Genomic DNA, 15,475 nt, shown 5'->3' with positions numbered 1-15,475 from the left:
GTCACCAGTAACAATTTGGTCTAAAAAATCTTCACCTTCACTGTGGTACCGCTCAAGGAAAGTCAATGCACTGCCTAAACGTTGGGTTTTGTGCAAATCCGTCAACATTTTTGGAACCCATCGTGAACACAATTTCCGGTAATTCAAGTTCTCGGTAACAATGCGATACAAAACACTACGAGAATTACAGTTTCCCTAAATATAATTTTTTTAGTTGTTACGATTAAGCAATACTTTTTTTGAATGATTAAACGTTTTCGTATTTCAAGTCTATTAAAATTCTTATTGATAAGTAGATAATATTCGTAATAATTGATTTTACTAACGAATGTACCTACTTAAAAATGACATACATAGTATCAGTGGATGGTAGCTATTTTTATAATATCATTGCAGAATATTTATAATTTCAGTTTACATAAAATGTTTGTAAATATGTTAAGAAACATTATCTACGTGAGTATATTTCTGTTTATTATAGGTGAGTGAAAATACGTTTCTTAGTTAGTTTTTCATTTTTATTTCCTGATTAGAAATTTCAGAAAATTTTATTTATCGTTCGTTCATCTATTTGTACTCAAGAGTGATTTCTATCATATTTTCATATCTGCTTTATTTAAACAGTTTTAGAGGTAACCGCAATTTACGAATCAGCTGTATAATAATTCCCTGTTTAGACACCATTTACTCCAGTTGCCAGAGACGAAAATGTCACTAAACTTCTAAAAATTATACGAACAGGCTGAATTTGGCAAAGAATATTAATTTTGGGACCTCAAAAAAGATGCAAAAAAAATTTACCACTTTTACCCCCGGTTTCGCCCTAAAATCCCCCTTGGAGGGGGGGTAAAAACGAAAAAAAATCGATTTTTATTAATTTGTACACCGTAGAAAAAAAAAATTCAGATAAAAAATGTAGCTTAGATAATTTTACACAAAAATGTTATTCTCTCAGAAACAACGCTTGAAGCTACTGTCGTGAATATAAAATTTCGGTCTACTTCCTCCTCAAATTGTAGAGGGTTTTCCTTTTTTAAAAAGTTGTGTAATGCACAACATGCTAAAGTTATTTTCTGAACCTTGTCTGGGTCTGGGTTTATTGTGGTCAGGAAAATCCTAAATCTATTAGCTAGGTGCCCAAATGCATTTTTTACTACTCTTCTCGCTCTACTTACTCTATAATTAAAGACCTTTTGCTCAACAGTCATATTCCTAAATGGGTATGGCTTCAAAATATGCTCAATGAGTGGAAATGCTGCATCTGTTAGTATTACATGAGGGACTGGCTTAACTCTTCCAGGCAATGGTTTATCGTCAGGAATGTTTATAGTATTTTGAGCTATTGCACTATCCAATGATGATCTCCTAAAGACACCTCCATCTGATATTCTTCCATTAACACCAACATCCACATAATCAGCATCTTCTAGTGCCAACAACACAATGTGTTCCTTTATAATTATAATACAGGGAACCTTGTGTTTTGGATGCCCTAAAAACAATATGTTTTCCATCCATTGCCCCTATTGTATTGGGAATTTGCTACTTAGCTTCAAATTGCTGTGCAATGTTTAACCAATCTGCTGCAGAATTGGGTGTCTAAAATATAAAGCTTTTATAAGTTATTTAAAACAGCACTTAACTAAACTAAATTTTAAATATAACTACCTTTAGGTATGTATCCTTCAGAACATCATAAATTGCCTGAGAGGTATGTGGCACAAACAATGATATTGTTGATTCGTGGATTCGAAATGTATACATAAGACTGTAGTATGTTTCTCCCATGGCTAAAAATCTTAGTGGGACAATTAGTTTCTCTTTTGGACTAATTGCGTCCCGGTAATTAGTGTCACGTTTCTCTATAAGGGGTCTCACCCAAACAAGCAGCTTTTCAAAACTTTCTTCTGACATTCGCAAAAACTGTTTAAATTGTTGAGGTTTTTCTATAAATTTACTATTTAACATATTTAATCCTACTTTGTAAGATTTATCTTGTAGCCACGGTCGAACCAGAAGCCCGTATTAGTGCAACAGCAGCTGCCTTTCTTTTTTGTAGTCTAGCTACACGTGGGTGCTGTATTTTACAATTTTTGTTCATAATTAATGTTCAATTCACACATTAAATTCAAATTTAAACAAAACAATAACAAACAACATCCAATAATTAAATCATTGGTTCTACTGAAAAAAGTGACATTTGACTTTATTTGAAGTCCAACAAATTTGACTTCCAAGAAATTCACGAATTTATTGACAAAGAAATTGATGAATAAATTCATGAATTTCTTCGTGAATTTATTTTTGGTGTAAAGCCCGTATAAGGTACATTTAAATCAAAGCGAACACAAATCATCAAATACGACCGAACGAAGTAGTTAGAGATGGGACATGTTCCAACCGATGGTTGTCAAAATCAGCGAATGATCAAAAGAAATGGGTGTTCAGTGTGAACAGTGGATAGAACGTAGCGAACGAATTCATTGGGTAGTACTGTTTTAAATACTAATTTATTTACAAATTTGCTTGAGAGTGGTGTTTGTTGTGTAGTGCTGAGAACTTGTATACCTAAATAATTTTGCAATATGGAATGAATGAATGAAAAGACGCTTCAAATAATTGAATCATATAAAAAAAGAAGAATGTCTATGTAATTTTAAAGTCTAAATTATGTAAAATAGTAAACAAAAAAATGTATGCCTGGAACAAAATTTCTACTGATATGAATTGTGATGTCTCTGAATTAAAAAAAAAATATTACTTCGCTTCTAGCATCACTTAGACGAGAAAGACAAATATAGCTTCAAAGGTTCTTGAAAAAACTTTAAAAAAGTCAGTCAGTCAGTAATTCTACGTGGTTTGCTTTAAAATTAGATTTTAAAATCATGCATAGACATTCTACGGAAATTTGTAACTCGACCTAAATTGTCAGTCGTTAACTCAATTAATAAGGCATCATATCCTCTTTTTTCTCTTTTGTAACAAATTGGAACACCACATTCTGTTCTGAGTCCTGTAATAACTATAAAACTAGCAACGCAAGCAAGCAAGCAATTTGATTGAACCCAACCTGTGAGAAAGAAATGTTCACCCCTATGAATTACGTTCGTGTGTAACAATTCATTGGAGCGAGGTGTGTTAACTCGAGTAAAACAGGAGTCACCCCACCGCGCTCCAATGCTCCAGACCATCCCTTTCTCCCCTATAGCACTCTGATGCGCGATAGGGGCACAACTATCAGCCAAATGCTCTTCATGTGGAGGTCCTGGGTAATAGAACCCCAACATGGTTTCCTAACCGATTGCAAAACTCAGGACAGCGCATTGTCGCTATGATCCTGTTATCATGATGTGGCTTATCCGCGAACTAAAATTGCTTACTTGGGCCTTAAGTCTCCACTCTGAGCCTAGGCTCAGTTTGGCGACTTGGTGCTCAAGGGGTTGGGCCCTACGTGCCCGGGTTTTGGGGTTTTTGTTAATTTTTTTGGTGGCTTGCGCCGGTTTTTGTTATTATTTTTTTAATTTTTTTGGTGGCCGAAGCCGGTTTTTTGTGTTTTTTGTGATTTTTTTTGTCGGTGGCCCTGAAACAAAAAATCATAATTAGTGTAAAGTCTATACTATAAAAATCGGTAAGATAGTTTCGAAACAAATTCAGATTTCTGCTTTAATCTGGAGCCTTCTAAAAATTGCAAGACATGGCCAGACGTTGATAAAGATGTTAATAGAGACATGAAGAATCTAAAATTTGCATTCCACGACATGTCTATTCAACTAAGCAGAAATCCTTAACGAATTTGTTTCTTGTACTCGTACAAAGTAGATCCGAATAAAATGAAAAAGACAGAAAAGATTTGATTTCACGTTCAAAGCGTCTATGTATCTATTGATACGTATTTCGACTTAATAAGTCTCATCACAATAGTTATTCATAGCCGTTCTAGTAGGATTTCTGCTTAGTTGAATAGACATGTCGTGGAATGCAATTTTAGATTGCCCATGTCTCTATTAACATCTTTATCAACGTCTGGCCATGTCTTGCAATTTTTAGAAGGCTCCAGAAATCTGAATTTGTTTCGAAACTATCTTACCGATTTTTCTATCAGATGTCGCTATTGCGTCCATAACGAAGCCATTTTATTGTTGCTTCCTAATAAGACAGAGAAGATTATTTTTCACGTTAAGAACGGCTATGAATAACTATTCTGATGAGACTTATTAAGTCGAAATACGTATCAATAGATACATAGACGCTTTGAACGTGAAATTAAATCTTTTCTGTCTTTTTCATTTTATTCGGATCTACTCTGTACGAGTACAAGAAACAAATTCGTTAAGGATTTCTGCTTAGTTGAATAGACATGTCGTGGAATGCAAATTTTAGATTCCCCATGTCTCTATTAACATCTTTATCAACGTCTGGCCATGTCTTGCAATTTTTAGAAGGCTTCAGATTAAAGCAGAAATCTGAATTTGTTTCGAAACTATCTTACCGATTTTTCTATCAGATGTCGCTATTGCGTCCATAACGAAGCCATTTTATTGTTGCTTCCTAATAATACAGAGAAGATTATTTTTCACGTTAAGAACGGCTATGAATAACTATTGTGATGAGACTTATTAAGTCGAAATACGTATCAATAGATACATAGACGCTTTGAACGTGAAATCAAATCTTTTCTGTCTTTTTCATTCTATACTATAACATTAAAAAATATATAAATATAAAACAATATAACAATATAGATTTTATCTTCTTTAGGCAACCGGGCCCACTTTGTGTTTGGCGATAGTCGTTGAGTGTTTTTTGAGCTACGAACTGTCTTCTATGTGCGTTGTTGTTATTTTGAAGTGTTTTCTCTCTAGTGTTTTATTTTCTCTCTGGTTTAATTTTCTCTCTGGTGTTATTGTTTTATTTTACTATTTGTTGTTTTGGTCTTTTGTGCTTCCATCTGTGGAAAGCGTCATCATCTCTCTTAGTATGTGACTGGGGTGGTTCTCTATTTCTGCGAACTTTATCCTGGCTTTTTCTCTTATCGTGTCAGTTAAATTGATTTGTTGGAGTTCTCTAAAGAGGAATCTTTCTGCAACGTATCTTGGTACGTTGACTGCTTCTCCTAGACTGTTGTTGTGTGCCGCTTGTATTTTCTTTTTTGATGTGTTACATATATGTCCCCAAGCAAGGGATGCATATGTTAGTATGGGCAGTATTATGCTATTTATTAATCTTATCTTTGTTTTTAGTCTGAGTTTACTTTTTCTCCCTGTTAGTCCTCTTATTGAAAACTAGCAACGCTAATGATTACATATCCATTTGTATCCGACATTGTGGACATATCATCAACGAATGTGAACGTTCGCTACAATGTAAATGGTTCTACTTTATAGAGAACAAACGAACAAGCGAACACCGACGAATTCGTTTCTTTGTTCATTCGTTTGTCTTCGCTTTGATTTAAATGCTCCTTTATAAAAATTAGAAATGGGTAATTTCGAAAATACCGAAGAACACTACGAACACATCAAAAGGGCGATTCATTTAGCAGCAGAAGAAGCACTGGGGAAATGTGACGAAAATCATAAAGGAATAAAACCATACTGGTGGGATGAAGAAATAGAGAAGGAAATTAAAGATAAACGTCGGAAATACCAAACATTCTTAACAACAAAAACAGAAAACGATAAAACAATTTACAAAGAAGCACAAGCCAAAGTAAGAAAAAAGATCACTCAAAAAAAGAACGAATCATGGGAACAGAACTGCCAAAAGATCAACACCTACATAGGAGGTAGCAGAAGCACAGAGAGTTGGAGATTGATTAAAAGTATGAGAAATAATAAGAAAAAAGACGTTATATCACCAATAACAACAGAAAAATGGGAAGAATATTTCAAAAAATTACTAACAGAACAAAGACCAGAATTTGCTAACCTGGAAGACAACACGATAGGTATACATATAAATTCATCACCATTACAAATAAGTAAATCAGAGATGGAAGAAATAACCAAATCCCTGAAAAATGGAAAATCCCCTGGTCCTGGTGACATCCCTGCAGAATTAGTGAAAGCCGGTACGGACAAACTCCAGGAACAGTTAAGAAAACTCTTTCAAGACTGCTTGAATAGAGCCGAATTACCAAAAGAGTGGAAATTATCTATTATGTCAACTATCCACAAAAAGGGCAGCAAGGATCAGTGTGAAAATTACAGAGGAATTGCGGTAAACAGCACAATAAGTAGGATGTATGGGAAACTTATTAAGAACAAAATAGAAAATGACTATAGAGATTACGAAGCAGAGGAACAAGCTGGTTTTAGAGCTGGGCGATCCACAGTAGACCACCTGTACTCTATTACGCAAGTTATTGAAAAAAAAACAGCCGTCAATAAAGAAGTTCACCTGATGTACGTAGACTTACAAAAAGCATATGACAGTGTACCCCTAAGTAAACTATGGTCAACCCTACAGCAAACCAACATTAAGCATGGTCTTATCAAAGCAGTCCAAAGTCTGTATAATGGAACGACTGCAAAAATTAAAACTGGATCAAGGATATCTGAAGGATTTAAGGTCACGAAAGGACTAAAGCAGGGTTGCTGTATTTCGCCTACCCTTTTCAAAATTTATCTGGAACAAGCACTCAAGCTGTGGAAAAGAAAATGTAATGGCATGGGAATTCCTCTCAATGATGAGACTACACTGTACACCTTATGTTTCGCTGATGACCAAATACTGATTGCTCAGGATCATGACGACTTGAGTTACATGACTCGGAAGCTAATAGAAGAATATAACAAATGGGGTCTCGAAGTCAACATTAAGAAAACTGAAGCCATGTGTATTGGAGGGACAAAACAGTCCATTATATTAGACGATGGGGTAGAAATTAGAAACTGTGATGAATACAAGTACCTGGGTATGAAGATAACTCAAGATGGAACACTCGATGCTGCTATAAAAGACAGAAACATACAGGGTAGAAAAGCCATATCCATGATGAACGGAATTCTGTGGGACCAAACAATATCTAAAGCGAACAAACAACTCATATACAACACCATACTTAAAAGTGTAATCACATATGGCAGCGAAATTTGGCAAATGAAACAAAGAACAGAGAAACTGTTACTAGCAACAGAAATGGACTTCTGGAGAAGAGCAGCAGAAAAGTCAAGAAGAGATCGGATACCAAATAAGAGAATACGTGAAATGATGGAAGTCAAGCATACAATAGTTGATGACATAAAAACAAAACAATTAATATGGTACGGCCATGTACAGAGAATGCCAGATGACAGGATTCCAAAACAGATTTTGACGTGGACACCACAAGGGAAAAGGAAAAGAGAAAGGCCGAGAAAAAGCTGGAGAGAGGGAATTGAAAAAGAAATAGAGGAAAGAGAAATCCCTCCAGGCCTATGGCTGAATAGAGAAGAATGGCGGTTAGGAGTCGGAAGGCGTCGGAGAACGCTGTAAACCGATAGTAGTAGTAGTATAAAAATAGCACGAGATGCTTTGTTACGGCTACTAAATATTTTATTTGACGCTCGTTTTGATGTTATTAGTAGACAAGTTAGAATATTTTGGACACATAATGAGAAACGACACTAAATACAGATTACTAAAAATAATCCTTCAAGGCAAAGTATTCGGAAAGCGAGTAATTGGAAGAAAAAGAATATCATGGTTAAAAAATCTGAGGAAATGGTTCTCCACAACAACAACTAATCTATTTAAAGCATCAGGTAATAAAATAATTATAGCTAGAATGATCGCCAAAATTCGAAACAAATAGGCACCAAAAGAAGAAGTAGACAACCTCAGTGTTATTTAATGCATTAAAATCTTAACATAGTAGGCTGATGAAACGAGCGCTTTTGACTATTACTACAAATAAGTCTATTATTCAATAAATTTTGTAATATCTAGTTTATTTTGGTTTATTAAAGAAAAGCAGACAATTCCCAGACATCATAATTTTTTTTAATATCAATGCGAGAGATATGATTGCTATTTATTGTCAGCAATTTTTTAACGTACGTGCAGCGAAAAGAGAATATTTAAGAAGATACCCGAACAGGCTGCCACCTAATCACCAAATATTTAAACCTATGCTTCGGAATTTAGGCAAAAGTAGTTTAATTCGTTCTAAACGTGACAACTTAGGTCGACTGAAAAACATTACGCCTGATCAAGGAGATTAAGTAATGGTTCGCGTTGATGATAATCTTTACGTACGACTTTTATCTTTGGCGTTGGAAATCAGCAAAACCTGAAAATCCTACACCGTGAGTATTTTCATCCTTATCATTTTAAAATCTGTGCAAAATCTATTGCCAGCAGATTTACCTTTAATGTGAGTAAAAATATAACATTAACTATTTTGCCACAACAAGATCCTGTTTCCTATCTCCTCAATTCAAAAGAGGTCTCGAATTCATTCTTTGTAAGCCCAGTTGAAAATCTGAACTGATTCAAACAATCAGTAGTATCAAACGCAAATCTTCCTATAGTACTGATGATCCATAAAAATGTTCTTGAATCTCACAAAAAATGTGTTGGAAGTTCTGGTCTCACTAATTAACGATTCCTTTGAAAAAGGTATATTTTTAGAATACCTAAAAACAGCCATTATTATTTCTCTTCATAAGGGTGGTGAAAAATGTCTGCAACCATAGGTCCTATCCAAAATTATGGAGAGACTTATAAAAGCCCGACTTACGTCCTTTCTCGTTGAAAACAACATTTTATCACAAAGTCAGTTTAGCTTTTTATCCAATAAATGTACCAGTGATGCTATGTTTTCTGTACTACATGTCTATCAAGCACTGAACAATAATCTTACACTGCCACTATTTTCTGTGAGTATGCCAAAGCTTTTGATTGTGTAAATCACGAGATTTTGATAAAAAAAACTAAATTTGTACATTATTCGAGGTATTTTTTTGAATTGGTTCCATTCTTACTTGAGAAATAGGAAAAAATTAGTTAAAGCAAATTTTTATTAATTTGGTTTGTAAATATAATCTATTTGATTATGACTTTAATTTAATATTGTTTTAACGTGAGTGGTTAGAGACAGATATTTATCTATTATTTTATACATTATTATTATGTTTACCTACAATAATAATTATTTTTTATTTGGTAGAAAAATTTTATTGTGTTTAATTTAAATAGAATATTTATAAATTTATCTATAAATATATTTTTTTTGTAAAAATCCTAATATTTTTTTATATTTATGATTACCAAAGGCTCATGTAGAGGCACCAGTTTCAGGTTCTATAATTTTAGCTGGGATTATATTGAAATTAGTGGGTTATGATTTATTACGATTTATATTATTTTTTAAATTATTTTTATCATTTAACATTTTTTTTCTATCTTTATCTTTATTTGGGGGGTTTTTGGTTTCTATAATTTATATTCGTCAAAAAGATATAAAATTATTAATTGCTTACTCTTCTATGTCTCATATAAGTTTGATTTTAGGGGGTATTTTAACTTTAAATATATGAGGATTTTGAGGAGATAATTTCTAATCACTAACAGGAGAATTTTACTGTCATCATGACATGTGGTTGACTTTTTTGTGTGTGGTTGTCAAAGTTGATTTCATGTAATCGAATGAACAATCTTACAATAAAGTCGTCCCAGGAACGCAACTCAGTAATATTGGCAATATCGTTTTAAAATCTTTTACTTTAAAATATATAATATTATGTTTGAATTGTCAATATAAATAATTCAGATAAAATTTAATTATTAGAGGAATTTTTCACCAAGTACAAAAAAACATAATTAATTTATTAGTGTTTGTATTTTGGGAACGATTTCCGAAGTGGAAATTGAAACGTCAATAAACTTACTTTAATCTTCAATTGTGGCTTATTTCCATTTAAATAGTAATGACTTTAATTAAATATAAAACTCGAAGTAGATAGGTAGTCACTTCGCTCCACTTTTTTCCCCAGATTCTGGGGAAAAACCGCTCGCTCCTTATGGAAAATATGGCAAATTTCCCCAGACCCCTGACACAGATTTCCCCAGATTTGACCTAACCTAACGTAACCTAACCAACCTAACCGCAACGTGATTATAGCGTCAATTCTTCTTCTTTTACGTTTGACCTAACCAAACCTAACCTAACCGCAACGTGAAGATAGCGTCAATTCTTCTTCTTTTACGTTTGACCTAACGTAACCTAACCAAACCTAACCTAACCGCAACGTGAAGATAGAGTCAAATCTTCTTCTTCTTTTACGCAACATCAATTCTTCTTCTTTTACGCAACGTGAAGATAGCGTCTATTCTTAACCTACGAAGCGCGTACTGTGTGTGTGTGTGTGTGTGTGTGTTTGTGTGTGTGTGTGTGTATGTGTGTGTGTGTGTGTGTCTGCTACCCTCTGGTATGCTCCGCTACCCTCCGCTACGGTATATGTGTCTTTGCTGACCTCTGCACCTAATCACCCTCGTTTTTCTTTCACCTTCATAGAGACCAAGAAACGAATACATAAAGTATAAAAATAAAAAAAAATACATGTTATAGACGAAACCTAAGACAGAGACTAAGAATCGAATACAGAAAGTATAAAAAAAAATACAAGTTTTACACACAACACTGATACCTTTATATATAAAAATGGACAAGTATTGTTTATTTACATTACATTAGTACCAAAAAGCACGTCTGTATAAGCTTCCTCCATCTTTAGTAAGCGATTAGGATATGCCAACCAAAATCGTCCCTTTTTCACAAAACCTAGTAGGTCACGTAGCGTCTTATCCAGGTAACCATTATTCAAATATCGGATAAGTTTGCGTCGGAAATCAGTATTTTTAATTATTTGATGTAATTTAATGTGAACGTCGTCTGTTAATGCCTCAATTTGCGTTTTCATGTGTAAACGTCGTTCTTCTCTAAGTAGTCGTTTTGCTTCCAATCTTCTTTGATCTTCATTCTCTCGGTTTGACCGTTGCTCAGCTTCTTCTTTTGATTCTTCGTAATAGTGAAGTGTGTCACATGATATGAACACAGTTCTAGTTTCGTTCCAATTGTTCCTTTGGAATAGTCGTTTACACCCGCAAGGTTTTTCAGATTCACATATTGTATCATAAGACATTATGTCACATAACCAGAGGAATCTAAACGACGCCTGAACGGTAGGAATATCTGAAACAGAATAAAGTGCTTAATTAGGGTATAAGGTACACGTTCATCCATAAGAATCAATGTAAAAAGTGCTGCATTTATCGCATTTAGTAAAATTGAGTACATTAGCTGTAAACACCAAAGTTATATCTTCGGTCGGACGGAAGATTAAATGGTATAACATTGTGCTCAAAAGGCCTCTGAAATGTGCAGATTTGTGCTTGTTCTTCCATAAGAATCAATGTAAAAGTGGTGCATTTATCGCTTTTAGTCAACTTGATTACAGTAGTTGTAAACAGACAAAAAATCTTGATTACCCCCACCACTTTCATCATCATCATTAACACACTCTGAATAATACCAGCAAGCGGTCATTCATCGAATAACAGTCAAAGCAGACACATCGCAGTATGGCCAATCTTATGAAACAGTACATTCAGTTAAACTTAATTAAGACATGTATTGAGCAAGACTTTATTCGGGCCAACTACGCAGGCGCGTGTTTACCGACTAGTTTAATATTGCATGAAGTCGCAAAGCAATATGGAATAACAACAAAGGTCGTAGTAGGTACAAAGTTTTACTCAAATGGAGTTACAATCACACCACATTTCTGGAATGAGCATAATGAAATAATATACGATCCAACAGACGCAATTACAAAACATCATCTACCTCATCAAATAGAATTTACTATGAAAAAAGGAATGTTCATGTGTAAAAATGACGAAGACAGAAAAATGGTTGATATATATCACGATTTTAAGAAAAACAGATCGACGGCAGCATATTTTGAGGAGGCTCCGAAATCTCTACTGGAGTTACGTAAAAACATTTTTATTGCTGTAGCACAGATATTAGGAAATAAATAAATAAAAGTAATGTTCTAAAGTAATTGTTTTTTTTTAAACCCATTGTTGAAATGACCTACCTACGAAGAAAATGTTCTATGAAACCTCTAAAAAATATATAAAATAGTACTTACGTTTTTAATTTTTGTAGCCCAAACACAAACAAACACCTTATCGCCAAGGTTCTTGTAGCACAAACACCCACTGTTACTTTTCGTACATGTTGACTGGCACAAACACTCACTGTTACTTTTCGTAAACGTTGACGGGCACAAACAACCGTTGTTACTTTCGCAATGTTGACTGCAGACTGGTAGTACAAAACGTATTCGTTCATTAAATAGACAGGCTGTTATGACGTAACTCACGCTTAAACCATGTTGCGCAATATTTCGTAAGACTATTCATTTATGCATCACATGCCGGGCTTAATTATAAAATAGAATGGAATGTGCACATGTTTCCGGCATCCATGTGAATATATTTTATCTCACATTAACTAGAATCGGAATGTGCACGTGTTTTCCGGCTATATATCGTGGGAGATGTGTTAAAAGGAAATGACTAACCGGTGATTCATCGTTGAATGCATACACATTTGGCATATTCGCGTCTATATGACTAATCCAGTTTAAGATGAAAATAATTTATATCTAGTACCATATAACAATATTATAACAAAAGTAGAAAATAGTAAATATATTGTAATATTTTTATTCTTTGTTTAAAGTACAAAATACAGTAACTAGATGTCCCTAGTACCTTACTGACTAAAACGTTGTTGAAAACAAGTAGATACTAGTAACCGGGTATATACATGCTACTTAATATTTTAAAATTATTCGCAGCCACGATGTTGAAGGGAATAGACGTATTCGTTTTTATGCTAACGTTCGCAAGCGTGTTTTGCAATGATTTCTCGGAAAAAGACGCTATTGCCTATCTAAATCAATATGAACAGATCGATAATAGTACAGATTTCTCTACTTTGTTAATTAACTTTCAAGAAAAGTATAATTTACCAGTGGATGGTTTGCTTAATAACGCAACAATCAAATTTATGCGTCATCCGCGTTGTCAACACAGTGATAACGAATTTATAGTGGTCTTTCCATGGCACAAACAACACCTGCGATGGTATTTTCCTCAAAGAACGCCGAAGGCCCAAAAAGACGCAGAAATGGCATTTCAGATGTGGCAAAATGTTTCAACCTTAACATTCACAATGGTTACAAATCCTACGCTAGAGCCACCAGATATAACCATAACTATGGATAGGGGAACTCATCATTTTAGAGCAAATTGTATGGGAGATGCCGAATGTCCTACTAGATTTGTTGGAGGTGCTGCTTTAGGACATTCATACTTTCCTCATTCCACAGACACCTGTACAGAAATACATTTAGATATAACGAAGCTCTGGCATTTTGGAAACGACTCTATACCTGAAGGCCGTATAAGTTTTCTTATGGTACTGGTTCATGAAATTGGGCATGCTCTTGGAATCAGTCATAGTGGTACTCAAAACGCTATCATGTATCATATGTATCAGCATAAGATTAGTGGTCTACATAAAGATGATATAAATACAATACAATATCTATATGGGCCTAACAATACCTATGCTCCAAACCCAAAGTTTACAACAACTAGCTCAACAACTCGTAAGCAACCGACCCGCTCAAGGTATACAACGGTACATACACCAACAACTAGTTCGACAACGTCAAGACCAACAACTAGTTTGACAAGACCAAGGCCTAGTAAGCAACCGAAAAATTTGTGTGATATTGTTCCAGATTTTATGTTTCTAGCCACTGCTCCAGAGTTTTCAAATTACCGTTTATATATCGCCCGCGATAAATTTATATGGAAACTAGACTTGAACGAAATGATTATTCCATCTCAGCCTGAACTTCTTGCTGATTATGTTCCTACAGAACAAATCAGCAAACAAACAAATATTTCTCAGCATCCTTTCCTAGCATTCAATATATTGATAATTTTACGCTTAATATACCCAAGAAGGCCCACATCAATGCTATTTTTCAATCAAATTCCGGGCAATCCTATACATTTTACAACAATATGTCATATATAGAATTTTCTAATGATTTTACTAGCGAGGTAAGAAGAGGCTGGATAAAAGACATATTTCCTGGAATACCTGAAGATATTTCTCTTGCACTTCGATGGATTGACGGTCATATTTACTTTTTCCGTCAAAATACTTACTATAAATTTAATGAATTTACTAGAAAAGTTGTTGCCGCAGGACAATTTAGCTAGAATCTATTTGGGGTGCCCTGTCCAAACGAAAATATCTTACAACAATTAAAAACTCTAATATCTAAACTTGTATCTGTATATAATTAAAAAAAAGTGTAAAAGATGTGTTTTTTATTTACGAGTAATAATAAAAATTGTAAAAATATATGTTTTTTATTTACCAATACAAATTCCCGGAAGAAGCTAACATTCTATTTACTATGTAACATGTGTTCAAAGCCAAATATTATGTTAGAATTGTAAAGAATAAAAAGATTTTTAGCTAAACTGCAATATATTTACGACTTAAAATGTTAGATAATAAGTAACAAAAATATAAGAGGGATATGTTAGTCATCGGGATGGATATACACATAACCAAACATATTTAAGGTATTGGTACTGTAGGACGAGTCCATTTAACTCACAAAATAGGGGAGTTCGCTATGCAAACGGCAAACTTTTTTTTAAATTTTATTAAAACCTATAACACAGATAAGGACAAATAGCAGTTTTATGTAATAATTGAATGTTATGTTATTATTAAGTGATGTGTCTTTAAACAAACTCGGCCTAGTTTTTCAAAATCACTAATATTTGGCACGTTTCAAGGTCAACAAAGAGGTATAAAAGAACGCCCTAATAGAAGCCCTGTTCATTCTGCTGTCAACCTTCAACGAGTACGTCACGCTATAACTTTGACTGTGAACGTCGTGATTTGTTAGTGTCCAGTGTTGTTGTTGTTGTTGTTGTTCTCAAGGCGATCATCATGGTCTGGTCTTTAATTACCACAGGTAAACGTTTTATTTCTAAATTTAACACCTATTTAAATTCGTTTCAATTACGTTATGAAGAGTGCAAAGGTAATTTAAATATTAATTTAGCAAAGATATTAGAAAAAGGTATACAGGATGCTAAAGAAGGAGCCGGCTTTCAAAAAGGGGATAAAATTCGTATAATTGTTCGTAATGAAAATTTTAAACATCCCATATCAACAGGTACTGAAACAGATTTAAATACGGATAATATCTTGGATCATATCGAAAACATTGTAACTTCAGACGAGTCAGTTCAAGTCGAAGATACTTCTTCTTCTTAAGGTGCCATGCATTTCTGCGTAGGCGTCCACCGTACATCGTCTTGTCAGGTGAGATGTTAAATAGTCAGGATTAAATAATTCTGTTTTTAGCAGCATTGCGAA

The 15,475-nt window shown here is 34.1% G+C and overlaps 1 protein-coding gene across 1 annotated transcript in view; it reads left to right on the top strand.

Moving 5' to 3' along the window:
- Positions 1–338: 338 nt before the first annotated feature.
- The window catches only part of LOC140440613 (phospholipase A1-like), a 51,605-nt gene continuing 36,468 nt past the window's right edge, over positions 339–15,475 (top strand). Inside the window, exon 1 of the mRNA XM_072530981.1 lies at positions 339–481. Coding sequence (XP_072387082.1) covers positions 367–481 — 115 coding nt within the window. The 5' untranslated portion in view covers positions 339–366. The remainder of the gene's footprint in view (positions 482–15,475) is intronic.

Source organism: Diabrotica undecimpunctata, chromosome 5, assembly GCF_040954645.1.
Source record: "Diabrotica undecimpunctata isolate CICGRU chromosome 5, icDiaUnde3, whole genome shotgun sequence".
Taxonomy (NCBI): Eukaryota; Metazoa; Arthropoda; class Insecta; order Coleoptera; family Chrysomelidae; genus Diabrotica; species Diabrotica undecimpunctata.
Note: the sequence above shows the minus strand (reverse complement) of the source record. Positions and strands in the feature narration are given on the sequence as shown.